The sequence below is a fragment of the Salmo salar genome, chromosome 10 (assembly GCF_965601325.2).
Source record: "Salmo salar chromosome 10, fSalSal1, whole genome shotgun sequence".
Lineage (NCBI taxonomy): Eukaryota > Metazoa > Chordata > Actinopteri > Salmoniformes > Salmonidae > Salmo > Salmo salar.
In genome coordinates, this window is record NC_138300.1 from 105,227,471 (window position 1) to 105,247,302 (window position 19,832).

Sequence of the window (19,832 nt, forward strand, 5' to 3'; positions counted from 1 at the left end):
GCTCAGCATATGTGGTAACTCCTTCAAGACTGTTGGAAAAGCATTAAACTGGCTAAGAGAATGCCAAGAGTGTGCCAAGCTGTCATGGCAAAGGGTGGCTACTTGGAATAATCTCAAATATTTTGATTTGTTTAACACTTTTTTGGTTACTACATGATTCCATATGTATTATTTCATAGTTTTGATGTCTTCACTATTATTCTACAATGTAGAAAATAGTCAAAACTAAAGCAAAACCCTGGAATGAGTAGGTGTGTCCAAACCTTTGACTGGTATTGTACGTAAATTGTAAAGTTTTTTTGTCTGTAATGTTTTTTTCGTTATGTTTCGGACCCCATTAAGACTAGCTGTCGCCATTGGCGTCGGCTCATGGGGATCCTAATAATCAAATCAGATGACAAAGACCGCCTTCAGAGAGCCAGGCAAGAGGGCACACAGACACACACGCGCACACACACCTCTGTTTCTTAGGGTGCCTGAACACATCCCTACATTTCCCTGTCTCTACTTGTCGGTGTCTCTGTCTCGTTTGTCTATGCAGTGATCAGTGTATGATAATGAAGTTGTGCACAGTCACTGTTCTGTTTTATATGAATGAACATGAGTCAAGTGAAAATCTTTCTGTAAAGAGGGTCATGTTCATTAGAGCACACTGTAGCAAAACGTTTTGCAATGGGAAACTAAAATTAGCATTTCTTATTGGACAAGCTCAGGTCGTCCTTCGCTGTTTTGGTCGGTTTTCTTCTGTTTGGTACGTAATAATATGACCCAGTTGATTGACAAAATGTATCTTATAAATCCTTTTTAGGAAGGACCAGAACCTGCTGTCCCCGGTTAACTGCTGGTACCTGTTGCTGAACCAGGTGAGGAGGGAGAGCAAGGACCACGCCACCCTCAGTGACATCTACCTGAACAACGTCATCATGCGCTTCATGCAGATCAGCGAGGACTCCACACGCCTGCTCAAGAAGGTGAGATCTGCAATGTAGTTTGTACTCTTTGACCTTTGACCTGGCTAGATGCTGTCACAGAGAGGTTAGAGGTCAGACGAGGTGAGATCCCAGTGATCTCACGTAAGGAAGTGCAACTGATGAGGGACAGGAGTCGTTCCTTACCACTTGTCTTGAATTGATCATGGAGTTCTCCGGTACCTCGTTATATTGGATAAATCCTGGGCTCATTCACATAGTCAGGACAAAACTGGGCCCTGCTGCTAATGATACATTTATCAATCTACAGCCTTAGATACACTGGACTGCTCTCAGGGATTTGATGTATGGTTGGGTGTATCAGTGGACTATTATGTTTCAAGTTGTGTTTGATGACATCTTGATGGTAGCTCAGTTGCTGGGTTGTGTACAGAGGACCCTGCTCATCCCACACAGCCCTGATCATAAGCCTAAACGGCCTGCCTAACCCTCCCATCTGAAGTCTGACCTCATGACAGAAACCCTGCTACTAATGCTGCTGCCGCCTGTTTCACTCCGGCCACAAAGAGGACAACTCCCTACCAGATTATGAGCTCTCCTATGCACCAGGAGTCACATGAACCAACCACAGCCCCAAAAATGACAGACCAGGGCCTGTTTCAATGGGGTGCTTTGTATCAAATATTTCCTATTTTATTTTCTCTTTCGCTGAGGGGTCTTTAAATCTGTCTGCTAGATCAAAACTAAAAAAGAGGGGTCTTTAAATCTGTCTGCTAGATCAAAACTAAAAAAGAGGTCTTTAAATCTGTCTGCTAGATCAAAACTAAAAAAGAGGTCTTTAAATCTGTCTGCTAGATCAAAACTAAAAAAGAGGTCTTTAAATCTGTCTGCTAGATCAAAACTAAAAAAGAGGTCTTTAAATCTGTCTGCTAGATCAAAACTAAAAAAGAGGTCTTTAAATCTGTCTGCTAGATCAAAACTAAAAAAGAGGTCTTTAAATCTGTCTGCTAGATCAAAACTAAAAAAGAGGGGTCTTTAAATCTGTCTGCTAGATCAAAACTAAAAAAGAGGTCTTTAAATCTGTCTGCTAGATCAAAACTAAAAAAGAGGTCTTTAAATCTGTCTGCTAGATCAAAACTAAAAAAGAGGTCTTTAAATCTGTCTGCTAGATCAAAACTAAAAAAGAGGGGTGTTTAAATCTGTCTGCTAGATCAAAACTAAAAAAGAGGTCTTTAAATCTGTCTGCTAGATCACAACTAAAAAAGAGGGGTGTTTAAATCTGTCTGCTAGATCAAAACTAAAAAAGAGGGGTGTTTAAATCTGTCTGCTAGATCAAAACTAAAAAAGAGGGGTCTTTAAATCTGTCTGCTAGATCAAAACTAAAAAAGAGGGGTGTTTAAATCTGTCTGCTAGATCAAAACTAAAAAAGAGGGGTGTTTAAATCTGTCTGCTAGATCAAAACTAAAAAAGAGGGGTGTTTAAATCTGTCTGCTAGATCAAAACTAAAAAAGAGGGGTGTTTAAATCTGTCTGCTAGATCAAAACTAAAAAAGAGGGGTGTTTAAATCTGTCTGCTAGATCAAAACTAAAAAAGAGGGGTCTTTTATTTATGGTAGAAGTCATTATCGTCTCAGTGATTTAAACTGGTTGGTACAGAGGACTGGTCTACACACTAACAACACACACACAGACAGACAGTGTTTTGTCAGATGTTTCTTTCTCCCCCTACTCAACCCACATTACTGATGTTTAAAAGGATAGTCCACTAAACTCATCAATGTGTTCCCTCCTGCAGTGCAATCAAAGCAATTATACTGTAGGTATACATTTTTGGATATTTAAATCAAGACTAAACTGTACTTCATTCTGTTAGTTGGTACCTGAGAAGCATTGATAAGAGTGGAAATATAATGTATGAGATTTAGTTCATAGCATCCCTCATATGAAGACGTTTGCATTTAGACATTACACACAGTGCATGAGGGGGAAAAAGGATTATCGTTCCTTATTGCTCCACCAATTATAGTTGTTGGTTGGCCTTGAACACAACAGGCAACGACTGCTTGAACACAACAGGCAACGACCTGCAGTCATCAGACACCGTTAGGTCTTCAGTGTTTCTGACTGTGTGGATGCGTTTCGTGCATGTGTGTGTTTGTGTCTCCCCTCTGGCTCGTATAGTGATGTTTGGCAGCCAGGGGCCAAACCAATCGGCATCCTCCTGGTGGGGGGGGGGGGGGGGAGTCTGTCACAGGGGAGCAGAGACACCCCTGCCCTCTAATCAGTAAGTCCGTGTCTTTGATCTCTCCATTAACGAGAGACAAACACCGGAGGAGGCCCCCCAGTTTCAACACAGTTACTACAGCTCCTCTTCTTTTAACACAAGAGGGCTGCTGTTTTGTCATCCTGGCATCAAAGACTAGTGTTTTTATATTTTCAAATTCCGAAGTTTTCTACGTTTTTATGTTATGAGGTATAGAACCTTAAATGACATATCCTAACAGGCTTCTGCATGGTGGACCTTTTAGAGTTGACCATTGGCTTGTGTTCATGCTATGTTTATTTATGAATAGAACTGTGGACAAGAAAGTCACAGCTTACCTCGATTTGTCTTTGTTCGAAGGAGAAACCTCTAAATACAAGTTTTGTCACTCAGTCCATTCATGGTCGGGCAGGTCTTATCACATGTATTCTCTTTTCATTATTCATACAACTCGCTTTTTGTTTTACTTAGTCAGTCCTCTTTTATTTATGGAAGTCCCATTCTGGTGGAACTACAAGGTGAATTTCTCCCAAGGCTTGAAAGCCTCATCTGTATGGAGGAAGGAGAAAGGAAGGTATTAGTTTGTCAAGTTACTCCATTGCACACTCCTCCATTCATTCACTACAGAGGTAGGGACGAAGGGTGAGGGAAACACAAAACTGCACCAGGTACCACTAAATTGGTCTTGGCATTTGATCAAGCGCAGTGTAAAGTGTTTTAACACTTCATTAGGATTAGAGCTTGACAATTTACTGATTTACTGCCCGGCTTGGTCCATTACTAGACTAACTCCAATGACTGCTTCTACATTTACATTTACATTTACGTCATTTAGCAGACGCTCTTATCCAGAGCGACTTACAAATAGGTGCATTCAACCTTATGATATCCAGTGGAACAACCACTTTACAATAGTACATCTATATCTTTTTTTGGGGGGGGAGGGTGGGGGGGGGAGGGTTAGAAGGATTACTTTATCCTATTTCAGGTATTCCTGTATAGTATATGAGCCAATATGATTTGTGTAGCCTCTCACTAGAGTCCCAGTGTGTTTCTTCTGCCATATGGAGCAGCCACCAGAAATTGACTCCAGGGCTATGTACAGTCCCTCTCTGGGGCCTAATTAATGTTGGAGGCAACATGAAACCCATCACCCCTGGGGGGGGCTCAGTGGAATCTTGTCTCTTCCTGTCTCACTGAGATGTGGTTAGCATCACTCATAAACAGTGCACTTAAAAGGGGAAGCCCATTTGTGTTAGTCCTTTAATAAATTATCCGTGTTGGAAAAACCCCAGTTGACATTCCCCTTTAAATAATAGAGGGCAAGACCTTTAAAGGTAATCATAACATTGTATATATATACAGTACCAGTCAAAAGTTCGGACACACCTACTCATTCAAGGGTTTTTCTTAATTTATGCTATTTTCTACATTGTAGAATAATAGTGAAGACATCAAAACTATGAAATAACACATATAGAATCATATAGTAACCAAAAAAAGTGTGTAAAACATCAATATATATTTTGTATTTGAGATTCTTTGAAGTAGCCACCATTTGCCTTGATGACAGCTTTGCACACTCTTGGCATTCTCTCAACCAGCTTCACGAGGTAGTCATCTGGAATGCATTTCAATTAACAGGTGTGCCTTGTTCGAAGTGAATTTGTGGAATATCTTTCCTTAATGCGTTAGAATTTGAGATTTTTGGTTCCAACCGTCATGTCTTTGTGAGACGCAGAGTAGGTGAATGGATGATCTCAGCATGTGTGGTTCCCACAGTGAAGCATGGAGGAGGAGGAGGTGTGATGGTGTGGGGGTGCTTTGCTGGTGACACTGTCAGTGTTTTATTTAGAATTCAAGGCACACTTAACCAGTATGGCTACCACAGCATTCTGCAGCGATACGCCATCCCATCTGGTTTGCGCTTAGTGGGACTATCATCGTTTTTCAACAGGACAATGACCCATCACACCTCCAGGCTGTGTAAGGACTATTTGACCAAGAAGGAGAGTGATGGAGTGCTGCATCAGAGTTGGACCGCAGAGTGAAGGAAAAGCAGCCAACAAGTGCTCAGCATATGTGGGAACTCAAAGACTGTTGGAAAAGCATTCCAGGCAAAACTGGTTGAGAGAATGCCAAGAGGGTGCAAAGCTATGATCAAAGCAAAGGGTGGCTACTTTGAAGAATCCAAAATATATTTTGCTTTGTTTAAAACTTGTTTGGTTCCATATGTGTTATTTCAAGGTTTTGATGTCTACAATATTATTCTACAATGTTGAAAATAAAGGAAAAACCCTTGATCGAGTAGGTGTGTCCAAACTTTTGACTGGTACTGTATATACACTACCGTTCAAAAGTTTGGGGTCACTTAGAAATGTCCTTGTTTTTGAAAGAAAAGCATTTTTTTTTTTCCATTAAAATAACATCAAATTGATCACAAACACAGTATAGACATTGTTAATGTTGTAAATGACAATTGTATCTGGAAACAGTTAATTTTAAAGATTAAAGAAGCAATAAAACTGGCCTTCTTTAGACTAGTTGAGTATCTGGAGCATCAGCATTTGTGGGTTCGATTACAGGCTCAAAATGGCCAGAAACAAAGACCTTTCTTCTGAAACTCGTCAGTCAATTCTTGTTCTAAGAAATGAAGGCTATTCCATGTGAGAAATTGCCAAGAAACTGAAGATCTCGTACAATGCTGTGTACTACTCCCTTCACAGAACAGTGCAAACTGGCTCTAACCAGAATAGAAAGAGGAGTGGGAGGCCCCGGTGCACAACTGAGCAAGAGGACAAGTACATTAGAGTGTCTAGTTTGAGAAACAGACGCCTCACAATTCCTCAACTGGCAGCTTCATTAAATAGTACTGCAAAACACCAGTTTTGTATTGTATTTATTATGGATCCCCATTACTTCCTGCCAAGGTTGCATCTACTCTTCCTGGGATCCAGCAAAATTAAGGCAGTTTATACAATTTTAAAACATTACAATGCATTCACAGATATCACAACACACTGTGTGCCCTCAGGCCCCTACTCCACCACTACCACATATCTACAGTACTAAGTCCATGTGTATGTATAGTGCGTATGTTATCTGGTGTGTGTGTGTGCCAATGTTTGTGTTGCTTCACAGTCCCTGCTGTTCCATCAGGTGTTTTTTATCTGTCTTTTAACTCAAATTTTACTACTTGCGTCAGTTACTTGATGTGGAATAGAGTTCCATGTAGTCATGGCTCTAAGTGAAGTCAGCAAAAAAAGAAACGTCCTCTCACTGTCAACTGCGTTTATTTTCAGCAAACTTAACATGTGTAAATATTTGTATGAACATAAGATTCAACAACTGAGACATAAACTGAACAAGTTCCACAGACATGTGACTAACAGAAATTGAATAATGTGTCCCTGAACAAAGGGGGGGGGGGTCAAAATCAAAAGTAACAGTGGTGTGGCCACCAGCTGCATTAAGTACTGCAGTGCATCTCCTCCTCATAAACTGCACCAGATTTGCCAGTTCTTGCTGTGAGATCTTACCCCACTCTTCCACCAAGGCACCTGCAAGTTCCCGGACATTTCTGGGGGGAATGGCCCTAGCCCTCACCCTTCAATCCAACAGGTCCCAGATGTGCTCAATGGGATTGAGATCCGGGCTCTTCGCTGGCCATGGCAGAACACTGACATTCCTGTCTTGCAGGAAATCACGCACAGAACGAGCAGTATGGCTGGTGGCATTGTCATGCTGGAGGGTCATGTCAGAATGAGCCTGCAGGAAGTGTACCACATGAGGGAGGAGGATGTCTTCCCTGTAACGCACAGCGTTGAGATTGCCTGCAATGACAACAAGCTCAGTCCGATGATGCTGTGACACACCGCCCCAGACCATGATGGACCCTCCAAATCGATCCCGCTCCAGAGTACAGGCCTCGGTGTAACGCTCATTCCTTTGACGATAAACATGCATCCGACCATCATCCCTGGTGAGACAAAACCGCGACTCGTCAGTGAAGAGCACTTTTTGCAAGTCCTGTCTGGTCCAAGGACTGTGGGTTTGTGCCCATAGGCGGCGTTGTTGCCGGTAATGTCTGGTAAGGACCTGTCTTACAACAGGCCTACAAGCCCTCGGTCCAGCCTCTCTCAGCCTATTGCGGACAGTCTGAGCACTGATGGAGGGATTGTGCGTTCCTGGTGTAACTCGGGCAGTTGTTGTTGCCATCCTGTACCTGTCCCGCAGGTGTGATGTTCAGATGTACCGATCCTGTGCAGGTGTTGTTACACGTGGTCTGCCACTGTGAGGATGATAAGCTGTCAGTCCTGTCTCCGTGTAGCGCCGTCTTAGGCGTCTCACAGTACAGACATTGCAATTTATTGCCCTGGCCACATCTGCAGTCCTCATGTCTCCTTGCAGCATGCCTAAGGCACGTTCACGCAGATGAGCAGGGACCCTGGGCATCTTTATTTTGGTGTTTTTCAGAGTCTATAGAAAGGCCTCTTTAGTGTCCTAAGTTTTCATAACTGTGACCTTAATTGCCTACCGTCTGTAAGCTGTTAGTGTTTTAACGATTGTTCCACAGGTGCATGTTCATTAATTGTTTAAGGTTTATTGAATAAGCATGGGAAGCACTGTTTAAACCTTTTACAATGAAGATCTGTGAAGTTTGGATTTTTATGAATTATCTTTGAAAGACAGGGTCCTGAAAAGAGACGTTGCTTTTTTTGCTGAGATTAGTACTGTGTGCCTCCCATAGTCTGTTCTGGACTAGGGGACTGTGAAGAGACCTCTTGTGGCATGTCTTGTGGGGTATGCATGGGTGTCCGAGCTGTGTGCCAGTAGTTTAGACAGACAGCTCGGTGCATTCAACGTGACAATACCTCTCATAAATAAAAGTAGTGATGAAGTCAATCTCTCCTCCACTTTCAGCCAGGAGAGATTGGCATGCATATTATTAATATTAGCTCTTTGTGTACATCCAAGGGCCAGCCGTGCTGCCCTGTTCTGAGCCAATTGCAATTTTCCAAAGTCCTTTTTTGTGGCACTTGACCACACGGCTGAACAGTAGTCAAGGTGCGACAAAACTAGGGCCTGTAGGACCTGCCTTGTTCATAGTGTTGTTAAGAAGGCAGAGCATTGCTTTATTATAGACAGACTTCTCCCCATCTTAGCTACTATTGCATCAATATGTTTTGACCATGACAGTTTCCAATCTAGTGTTACTCCAAGCAGTTTAGTCACCCCAAATTGCTCAATTTCCACATTATTTATTACAAGATTTAGTTGAGGTTTAGGGTTTAGTGAGTGTTTTGTTCCAAATACAATGCTTTTAGTTTTAGAAATATTTAGGGCTAGCTTATTCCTTGCCACCCACTCTGAAACTAACTGCAGCTCTTTGTTGAGTGTTGCAGTCATTTCAGTCGCTGTAGTAGCTGATGTGTAAAGTGTTGAGTCATCCGCATACATAGAAACTTTGGCTTTACTCAAAGTCAGTGGCATGTCGTTAGTAACAATTTAAACAGCAAGGGGCCTAAACAGCTACCCTGGGGAATTCCTGATTCTAACTGGATTATATTTGATAGGCTTCCATTAAAGAACACCCTCTGTGTTCTGTTAGACAAGTAACTCTTTATCCACATTATAGCAGGGGGTGTAATGCCATAACACATATGTTTTTCCAGCAGCGGACTATGATCAATAATGTCAAAAGCTGCACTGAAGTCTAACAAGACAGCCCCCATAATCATTTTGTCACCAATTTCTCTCAGCCAATCATCAGTCATTTGTGTAAGTGCTGTGCTTGTTGAGTGTCCTTCCTATAAGCATGCTGAAATTCTGTTGTCAATTTGTTTACTGTGAAATAGTACTGTATCTGGTCAAACACCATTTTTTCCAGAAGTTTACTAAGGGTTGGTAACAGGCTGATTGGTCGGCTATTTGAGCCAGTAAATGGGGCTTTACTATTCTTGGGTAGTGGAATGACTTTAGCTTCCCTCCAGGCCTGAGGGCACATGCTCTCTAGTAGGCTTAAATTGAAGATGTGGCAAATAGGAGTGGCAATATCGTCTGCTATTATCCTCAGTAATTTTTCATCTAGATTGTCAGACCCTGGTGGCTTGTCATTGTTGATAAAAATAAATAAAAAATCACCTCTTCCACACTGACTTTACGGAATTCAAAAGTACAATTCTTGTCTTTCATAATTTGGTCCGATATACTTGGATGTGTAGTGTCAGCATTTGTTGCTGGCATGTTATCCCTAAGTTTCCTTATATTGCAAATGAAAAAGTCATTAAAGTTGTTTGCAATATCAGTGGGCTTTGTGATGAATGAGCCATCTGATTCAATGAATGAAGGAGCCGAGTTAGCTTTTTCCCCCAAAAATGTAATTTTTTCAAAATTCCAGTCTCAACGTCAACAGTGAAGAGGCGACTCCGGGATGCTTGCCTTCTAGGCAGAGTTCCTCTGTCCAGTGTATGTGTTATTTTGCCCATCTTAATCTTTACTTTTTATTGGCCAGTCTGAGATATAGCTTTTTCTTTGCAACTCCTGATATTCAATAAAAAGTCTGCCGTTTCCAGCTTCAATAGTCATTTACAACATTAACAATGTCTACACTGTATTTCTTATCAAGTTGATGTTATTTTAATGGACAAAAAATTAGCGTTTCTTTCAAAAACAAGAATTTCTAAATGACCCCAAACTTGTGAACCATTGTGTGTATTTTTTTTGTTGCAGCCTGTTTCACATATTTGGGCAAGAGGAATGATTTCACCAGTCCATAATTTACCTGGCCCAAAACTCAGTGCCACAACCAGCTTATAGATTCTGCTCTTCATTCTCTGTGTGTGAGAGTACCCTAACTTCAGCTTAGGTGACTTAGCTCTATTTATACATGGCTAAGTCTATTTGTCCGGTGCCTGTCTGTGTGGTAATATGTAAGTAAAAGAGAGAACTGGCTTAGTAGGTGTAGGCCAGTGCCAGGACAGGTGTGGGCTGTACTGGGTCAGCCAGAGGAGACTGATTGATTTACTTAATTACGCACACATGCACAAACACACACACAGAACGAGGGCTAATCCTCTATGGTTTACGTCCACATGTCTGGACTGGACACCACCTCTTCTACCAGTCAGTCAGCAGGACTTACAGTAGAGCAGAGCTCCCTTTGTGATGGACCTGTGTTTGTTTGTGCCCTGACTTCCTCCTTCAAACAATCATAGATGCTCTAACTAAGGGTTTCACCCTAACCATGGCTTAGTTGCAGATCTGTTGGTCCTTTAGCCAACTCCCCTGGTATGCTGTGTTTGTTGTCATGCCAAACATGTATGGCATGACTACAAGAGCGTTAGAGGTGTTGGCTAAAGCATATTATTCAGATATGGCGGCTAGGCTAGAGAGTCCCGACTCCAACCCATGACGTTCCTTTGGAGTGTTGTTGACTGTGTCTGCAGTGGCTCACTCTAACATGGGTGTTTGTGGCAACTAGGATGTGTGCTGATCCACCTGGATCAGGGAGGTTGGTGACCTCAGCAGAGACACTTCCTTATCGGTTACGGCGTCATGCCCATACAGGAAACCACAGTTGTGGTGGGATAGATCATGTTTTCACAGCCCTCTCAGGGCCCATTACTGGGAAAGGCCTCCACAATGAGTTAGGGGCCAGATAATGGGGTTTGTGTGAGACTGAGTGGAAGACTGTGTGATAATGCCCAGGTAATACATAAGTTGAATGGGATATCCATGTGCCTTGTCACATCTTATACAACGGGTGGGTCTAATCCTGAATGCTGGTTGATTAGAACCGCATTCCTGCCGGTGTCTATTCCGCATCTGGTCCGCACGCTGCCAGTTTGAGACCCCTGCTTTAACTCTGCATCAATCAAATAACTGTTATTTCCCTGTAGGGAGAATCTCAGAAATATTAATTGTGGGCTCATGTCTGATGGCAGATTTAATTAATTCATTTGAGATCTCTCTCACGCCATGCAGACGGATGGCTCTATGGGCAACTCTCTCTTTTTGATGACCTCATTGCAGGTCTCAGTGCCCTACTATATTCCCAACTCTGTATGCTTGTTTGTTCCATGTGACAATGTATGAATATGTGACTGTTCTGCAAAGATGATAGATGTCTCGCATTGAACACGTTCTTTCTCTCTTTTTCAGAGTAAGGAGATAACGTTTCAGCTTCAGGAAGACTTGATGAAGGTCCTCAACGAGCTCTACACTGTAAGTTTGAATGTGTAATTTAATTGACTGTTTCCTGACTTACTATATCACCACAGTTAGAGCAAGGAGCCAGATCTCTCACAGGATGTAGAAATCTGAAGCATCCGTTTAGAACTTCTTCCCACCACCAATTATGTCCAGTGGTGGGAAGTGGGAGAAGATGGAGCTAGGTGAAACATGGTCGACATTCTGCCAATTTCTTATCGATGAAACATCCGATCTCAATACAGTTTTCTGTTCCCAAATCTAGAATCCGTTACGAACAGAGTGGACAAAGTTTTATTGACTTGACCATTTCTCGTTTCTAAAAACTGCATTGTTTAAAAGGAATGCAAGGGTGAATTGAGTTATTGCACAAGTGCACTTCACAGATTAGGCGTTCCCTAACGGAAATAAAGTGCATTCGGAAAGTATTCAGACCCCTTCCCTTTTTCCACATTTTGTTTCGTTACAGCCTTATTCTAAAATGTATCAAATAATTTTTTTTCTCAACGATATACACACAATACCCCATAATGACAAAGCAAAAACGTATTTTTCGCATTTTTTTGCTAATGTATTAAAAATAAAAAACATCCTTTATTTACATAAGTATTCAGACACCTTGCTATGAGACCTGAAATTGAGCTCTGGGGAAGGGTACCAAAAAATGTCTGCAGCATTGAAGGTCCCCAAGAACACAGTGGCCTCCATCATTCTTAAATGGAAGATATTTGGAACCACCGAGACTCTTCCTAGAGCTGAACGCACCGGCCAAACTGCGCAATCGAGGGAAAAGGGCCTTGGTCAGGGAGGTGACCAAGAACCTGATGGTCACTCTGACAGAGCTCCAGAGTTCTCCTGTGGAAATGGGAAGGACAACTATCTCTGCAGCACTCCACCAATCAGGCCTTTATGGTAGAGTAGCCAGATGGAAGCCACTCCTCAGTAAAAACACCTCAGACTGGGGTGAAGGTTCACCTTCCAACAGGACAACAACCCTAAGCACACAGCCATTCAACGCAGGAGTGTCTGCGGAACAAGTTTATGAATGTCCTTGAGAGGCCCGGCCAGAGCCCGGACTTGAACCCGATCGAACATCCCTGGAGAGGCCTGAAAATAGCTGTGCAGCGACGCTTCCCATCCAACTTGACATTAGCTTGAGAGGATCCGAAGAGAAGAATGAGAGAAACTCCACAAATACAGGTGTGCCAAGCTTGTAGCGTCATACCCAAGAAGACTTGAGGCTGTAATCGTTGTCAAAGGTGCTTCAACAAAGTACTGAGTAAAAGGGTCTGAATACTTACAGTACCAGTCAAATTTTTGGACACACCTACTTACTTACTAAGGGTTTTTCTTTATTGTTACTATTTTCTACATTGTAAAATAATAGTGGAGCTCAAAACTATGAATTAACACATATGGAATCATGTCGTAACTAAAAAAGTGTTAAACAAATCAATATATTTGAGATTCTTCAAAGTAACCACCCTTTGCCTTGATGACAGCTTTGCACACAATTAGCATTCTCTCAACAAGCTTCAACTGGAATGCTTTTCCAACAGTCTTGAAGGAGTTCCCACATATGCTGAGCACTTGTTGGCTACTTTTCCTTCACTCTGCAGTCCAACTCATCCCAAACCATCTCAATTGGGTTGAGGTCTGGTGATTGATTAGGCCAGGTCATCTGATGCAGCACTCCATCACTCTCCTCCTGATAGGCCCACTAAGCGCAAGCCAGATGGGATGGCGTATTACTGCAGAATGCAGAAGTGTGCCTTGAATTCTAAATTAATCACTGACAGTGTCACCAGCAAAGCACCATCACACCACCACCTCCATCCTTCACGGTGGGAACCACACATGCGGAGATCATCCGTTCACCTACTCTGCGTCTAACAAAGCCACAATGTTTGGAACCAAAAATCTAAAATATGGAATCATCAGACCATAGGACAGATTTCCACCGGTCTAATGTCCATTGCTCGTGTTTCTTGGCCCAAGCAAGTCTCTTCTTCTTATTGGTGTCCTTTAGTAGTGGTTTCTTTGCAGCAATCAAATCAAATTGTATTGGTCACATACACGTGATTAGTAGATGTTATTTCGGGTGTAGCTAAATGTCTAACAAATTACACAACATATACCCAATACACACAAATCTAAGTAGGAATGAAATAAGACTCTTTACAGATGGACGAGCGACGTCAGAATGGAGCGGACTAAGATACAGTAGAATAGTATAGAATACAGTATATACATATGAGATGAGTAATGCAAGATATGTTTTTTTTGTTTTTTGTATTATCTTTATTTCAACAGGGAAAGCAGACTGAGACCTGGATCTCTTTTACGGCTGTGCCCTGTGTAAACATGTTGACATGTACAGTTTTAGGCATACAGACAAGAACATTTCAAACATACAAAACAAAGACACAATTCAACAGAAACAATCACAGACAACATCATATTGATCCTCCATAACATTTTTAAAATGGGCAAGGGACACCAGAGTGTCTAACTTAAGTTGGATCTGCAGTTTGTTCCATAAATAAGGTGCAAAGGAACTAAAGGCAGTCCTACCCAACTCTGTGGAGACCGCAGGAGTCTCTAATGTAATCCACATCTGTGATCTGGTTTTAAAATTAGTATATCTAGTGGAAATTAATGATGATATATATGGAGGTAGTTTTAAAAGAAGTGCTTTATAAATAAACAAGAGAGCATGTTGCTCTCGCCTCACAGATAGAGAGGCCCAACCCACATGTTGATATAGGATACAGTGATGAGTTTTGTAACTATCACCGTGATAAACCTGAGTGCACAATGGTAAATAGCATCCAGTGGTTTTAATGTGTTTGTCACGTCCTGGGCAGTATAAGGGTTAATTGTCATTGTAGTTTGGTCAGGACGTGGCAGAGGGTATTCGTTTTATGTGGTTCGGGGTGGTGTGTTTGTTGAAGGGGCATTTGATTTAAGTATTCCGGGGTTTTTGGGCACTGTTTGATTTTCATGTATTCTATGTTTAGTCTAGTGTGTCTGTTTCTATGTTTGGTTAATTGGGGTTGGGACTCTCAGTTGAAGGCAGGTGTTGTCTATTTGCCTTTGATTGAGAGTCCCATATATTAGGGTGTGTTTGTGTTTGTCATTTGTGGGAGATTGTTCTGTGTTTAGCCTTGTGCCTTACCAGACTGTTTTGTTGATCGTTCGTTCTTTTGTTATTTTTGTGTTCATTTTGAATTTATTAAAACGTGAAGATGAGCATACACATACCTGCTGCATTTTGGTCTCATCACTACGACAACTGTGACAGAATCTCCCACCAAACCAGGACCAAGCAGCAGAGGAAGGAGCAGAGGGAATTTGAGTTGGACTATGGTGAGAGATGGACTTGGGAGGAGATCTTGGGAGGAGAAGGCTCCTACACTTGGGAGGAGATCCAAGCAGGAAAGGATCGCCTTCCATGGGGACAGGTGGTAAGAGAGAGGGAGGAAAGGCGAAAGGCTGGTAAGGACCGGGAACGTTACCGAGGAACACGACTGGCGTTGAAGCACGAGAGGCACCCCCAATAATTTTTTTTGGGGGGGCACACGGGTAGTTTGGCTAGGCCAAGGAAGAGCCAGAAGCCAGCTACCCGTGGTTATATGGAGGAGCGTATGAGGTGGAGGGCGCCATGTTTCGCTGAAGAGCGCATTATCTCACCCATACGCACGCACAGTCCGGTGCGCGTTATTCCAGCCCCTCGCAGGTGCCGTGCTAGAGTGGGCATCCAGCCTGGTAGGAGGATGCCTGCGCAGCGCATCTGGTCGCCGGTACGCCTCCGAGGACCAGGCTACCCAACTCCCGCTCTACGCACGGCTACCATCAGGCCCTTGCACAGCCCAGTCCGCCCTGTACAAGCACCCCGCTCGTACAGGGCTACTAGTTCCATCCAGCCAGGACGGGTTGTGCAGGAGGTAAGATCAAGACTGCCTGTGCGCCTCCATAGCCCGGTGTTTCCAGTTCCTGTCTCTCGTGCGGACCCGGAAGTGCGTCAGCCCAGTCCGACTCGTCCTGTTCCCGCTCCCCGCACTAGCCTGGAGGTACGTGTTCCCAGTCTGGTACATTCACTACCAGCACCACGCACCAGGCTTCAAGTGCGTCATCCCAGTCCGACGTCGCCAGGGCTGCCCGTCAGTCAAGAGTCGCCAGAGCTACCCGTCAGTCAAGAGACGCCAGAGCTGCCCGTCAGTCAAGAGTCGCCAGAGCTGCCCGTCAGTCAAGAGTCGCCAGAGCTGCCCGTCAGTCAAGAGTCGCTAGAGCTGCCCGTCAGTCAAGAGTCGCCAGAGCCGCCCGTCAGTCAAGAGTCGCCAGAGCCGCCCGTCAGTCAAGAGCCGCCCGTCAGTCAAGAGTCGCCAGAGCCGCCCGTCAGTCAAAAGTCGCCAGAGCCGCCCGTCAGTCAAGAGTCGCCAGAGCCGCCCGCCAGTCAGGAGCCGCCAGGGCCGCCCGCCAGTCAGGAGCCGCCAGGGCCGCCCGCCAGTCAGGAGCCGCCAGGGCCGCCCAGACTGCCCGGAGCCGCCAGGGCCGGCCAGACTGCCCGGAGCCGCCAGAGCCGGCCAGACTGCCCGGAGCCGCCAGAGCCGGCCAGACTGCCCGGAGCCGCCAGAGCCGGCCAGACTGCCCGGAGCCGCCAGAGCCGGCCAGACTGCCCGGAGCCGCCAGAGTGGCCAGACTGCCCGGCGCCGCCAGAGTGGCCCATCTGCCCAGAGTCTGCCGATGACCAAAACCCAAGGGAGTCTAGCAGCAACCTTGAACTGAGTAAGCCTGACAATTCAGAACTTAAAGAGATTAACTGTTTAATTGCTGAGTCTGCATACAGGGTGGAGAGGTGGAGGTCTGCCCATGATCCGGAGCAGGGGGAGTCTGCCTACGGTCCGAGGCTGATCGGGTCGGTCGGCACTCTGGAGGACAATAGGCCGAAGCCTGAACCACCACCTGCATAGGTGGGTTGGGGAGGGGGGGTGTAGCACAAGTGCCGTCGGTGACGGCAGCCACCCTCCCTTCCCTCCCTTTAGTTTAGGGGGATTTTTTTGTTGTTGTTTGGGGTTTTTGTTATTCTTGAGGTGCTTCCGGGGTTAGCACCTTTGGGGGGGGGGGGGGGGGGGGGGGGGGTACTGTCACGTCCTGGCCAGTATAAGGGTTAATTGTCATTGTAGTTTGGTCAGGACGTGGCAGAGGGTATTCGTTTTATGTGGTTCGGGGTGGTGTGTTTGTTGAAGGGGCATTTGATTTAAGTATTCCGGGGTTTTTGGGCACTGTTTGATTTTCATGTATTCTATGTTTAGTCTAGTATCAAATCAAATTTATTTTTATATAGCCCTTCGTACATCAGCTGATATTCTCAAAGTGCTGTACAGAAACCCAGCCTAAAACCCCAAACAGCAAGCAAAGCATGTGAAAGAAGCACGGTGGCTAGGAAAAACTCCCTAGGAAAAACTCCCTAGAAAGGCCAAAAACCTAGGAAGAAACCTAGAGAGGAACCAGGCTATGAGGGGTGGCCAGTCCTCTTCTGGCTGTGCAGGGTGGATATTATAACAGAACATGGTCAAGATGTTAAAATGTTCATAAATGACCAGCATGGTCAAATAATAATAATCATAGTAGTTGTCGAGGGTGCAACAAGCACGTCCGGTGAACAGGTCAGGGTTCCATAGCCGCAGGCAGAACAGTTGAAACTGGAGCAGCAGCACGGCCAGGTGGACTGGGGACAGCAAGGAGTCATCATACCAGGTAGTCCTGAGGCATGGTCCTAGGGCTCAGGTCCTCCGAGAGAAAGACAGAAAGAGAGAAAGAGAGAATTAGAGAGAGCATATTTAAATACACACAGGACACCGGATAAGACAAGAGAAATACTCCAGATGTAACAGACTGACCCTAGCCCCCCGACACATAAACTACTGCAGCATAAATGCTGGAGGCTGAGACAGGAGGGATCAGAAGACACTGTGGCCCCATCCGATGATACCCCCGGACAGGGCCAAACAGGCAGGATATAACCCCACCCACTTTGCCAAAGCACATCTATGTTTGGTTAATTGGGGTTGGGACTCTCAGTTGAAGGCAGGTGTTGTCTATTTGCCTTTGATTGAGAGTCCCATATATTAGGGTGTGTTTGTGTTTGTCATTTGTGGGAGATTGTTCTGTGTTTAGCCTTGTGCCTTACCAGACTGTTTTGTTGATCGTTCGTTCTTTTGTTATTTTTGTGTTCATTTTGAATTTATTAAAACGTGAAGATGAGCATACACATACCTGCTGCATTTTGGTCTCATCACTACGACAACTGTGACAGTGTTTGCCGATGCATGCATATAGATAATATCACCATAATCTAAAACAGACATAAAATGTTATTAAGTGACTAGTGAGTCTCCTCTAAACAGTTTATGTTGAGATGTGTTTGTTACTTGAACTCTGTAAATAATTTATTTAGGCTGCAATTTCTGAGGCTGGTAACTCTAATGAAGTTATCTTCTGCAGCAGAGTTAACTCTGGTTCCTGTGGCAGTCCTCATGAGAGCCAGTTTCATCATAGAGCTTGATGGTTTTTGCGACTGCACTTGAAGAAACTTTCAAAATACTTGACATTTTCTGGATTGACTGACATTCATGTCTTACAGTAATGATGGATTGTCGTTTCTCTTTGCTTATGTGAGCTGTTCTTGCCATAATATGGACTTGGTCTTTTACCAAATAGGGCTATGTAATGTATACCATTTGTGGAAAGAAATTCCACTTTTACCAAGGCAAACCTGTTAATTGAAATGCATTCCAGGTGACTACCTCATGAAGCTGGTTGAGAGAATGCCAAGAGTGTGCAAAGCTTCATCAAGGCAAATGGTGACTACTTTGAAGAATCTCAAGTATAAAATATATTTGGATTTGTTTTACACACTTTCTTTGGTTACTACATGATTCTATATGTGTAATTTCATAGTTTTGATGTCTTCACTATTATTCTATAGTGTAGAAAATAGTAAAAATCAAGAAAAACTATTGAATGAGTAGGTGTGTCCAAACTTTTGACCGGTACTGTATGTAAATGTGATATTTCAGTTTTTTAATTTTCAAAACCTGTTTTTGCTTTGTCATTATGGGATATTTTGTGTAGATTGATGAGGGGGAAAAAAATGATTTATCCATTTTAGAATAAGGTTGTAACGTTACAAAATGTGGAAAAAGTCAAGGGCTCTGAATGCACTGAATGCAAATACATACGCGCCAATAGGATCTCTCTAGCTCGTGCTTGGCTCTGCCCACCTCCTTGCTTGTTCTGCCCACTATGTGGTCAGATGAAGCAGATGCTAAGCTACAGGACTGTTTTGCTAGCACATTCTGGAATGTGTTCTGGGATTCCTCCGATGGCATAGAGGAGTACACCACATCAGTCATTGGTTTCATCAATAAGTGCATTGATGACCTCGTTCCCACAGTGACCATATGTTCATACCCCATCCAGAAGTGGATTAGAGGCAACATCCGCACAGAGCTAACTGCTAGAGCTGCCGCTTTCAAGGAGTGGGACTCTAACCCGGAAGCTTATAAGAAATCCCGCTATGCCCTCCGCCGAACCATCAAACAGGCAAGCGTCAATATAGGACTAAGATCGAATCGTACAACACTGGCTCTGACGCTCGTCAGATGTGGGAGGGCTTGCAAACAATTACAGACTACAAAGGGAAGCACAGCCGAGAGCTGCCCAGTGACACGAGCATACCAGACGAGCTAAACTACTTCTATGCCCGCTTCGTGGCAAATTACACTGAAACATAAGAGCACCAGCTGTTTCTGAAGACTGTGAGATCACGCTCTCTGCAGCTGATGTGAGTAAGACTTTTAAACAGGTCAACATGTTTTAAGTAGACCACCATAGTGCCTGTGCCCAAGAACACTAAGGTAACCTGCCTAAATGACTACTGACCCGTAGCACTCACGTCTGTAGCCGTGAAGTGCTTTGAAAGGCTGGTCATGGCTCACATCAACACCATCATCCCAGAAATCCAAGACCCACTCCAATTTGCATACCACCCCAACAGATCCACAGATGACACAATCTCTATTGCAGTCCACGCTGCCCTTTCACACCTGGACAAAAGGAACACCTATGTGAGAATGCTATTCATTGACTACAGCTCAGCGTTCAACACCATAGTGCCCTCAAAGCTCATCACTAAGCTAAGGACCCTGGGACTAAACACCTCCCTCTGCAACTTGATCCTGGACTTCCTGACGGGCCGACCCAGATGGTAAGGGTAGGTAACAACACATCCGCCACGCTGATCCTCAACACAGGGGCCCCTTGGGTGCATGCGCAGTCCCCTCTCCTGTACTCCCTGTTCACTCATGACTGCACGGCCAGGCACGACTTCAACACCATCATTAAGTTTGCAGATGGCACAACAGT

The 19,832-nt window shown here is 44.1% G+C and overlaps 1 protein-coding gene across 5 annotated transcripts in view; it reads left to right on the plus strand.

The window, feature by feature from the left end:
• LOC106561395 (SLIT-ROBO Rho GTPase-activating protein 1) overlaps window positions 1–19,832 on the plus strand; it is a 189,446-nt gene that overhangs the window by 88,423 nt on the left and 81,191 nt on the right. For all 5 annotated transcript variants that reach the window (XM_082957315.1, XM_045688311.2, XM_045688309.2 and 2 more), the window contains exons 3-4: window positions 809–971; window positions 11,355–11,417. In XM_082957315.1, coding sequence (XP_082813441.1) covers window positions 809–971; window positions 11,355–11,417 — 226 coding nt within the window. The remainder of the gene's footprint in view (window positions 1–808; window positions 972–11,354; window positions 11,418–19,832) is intronic.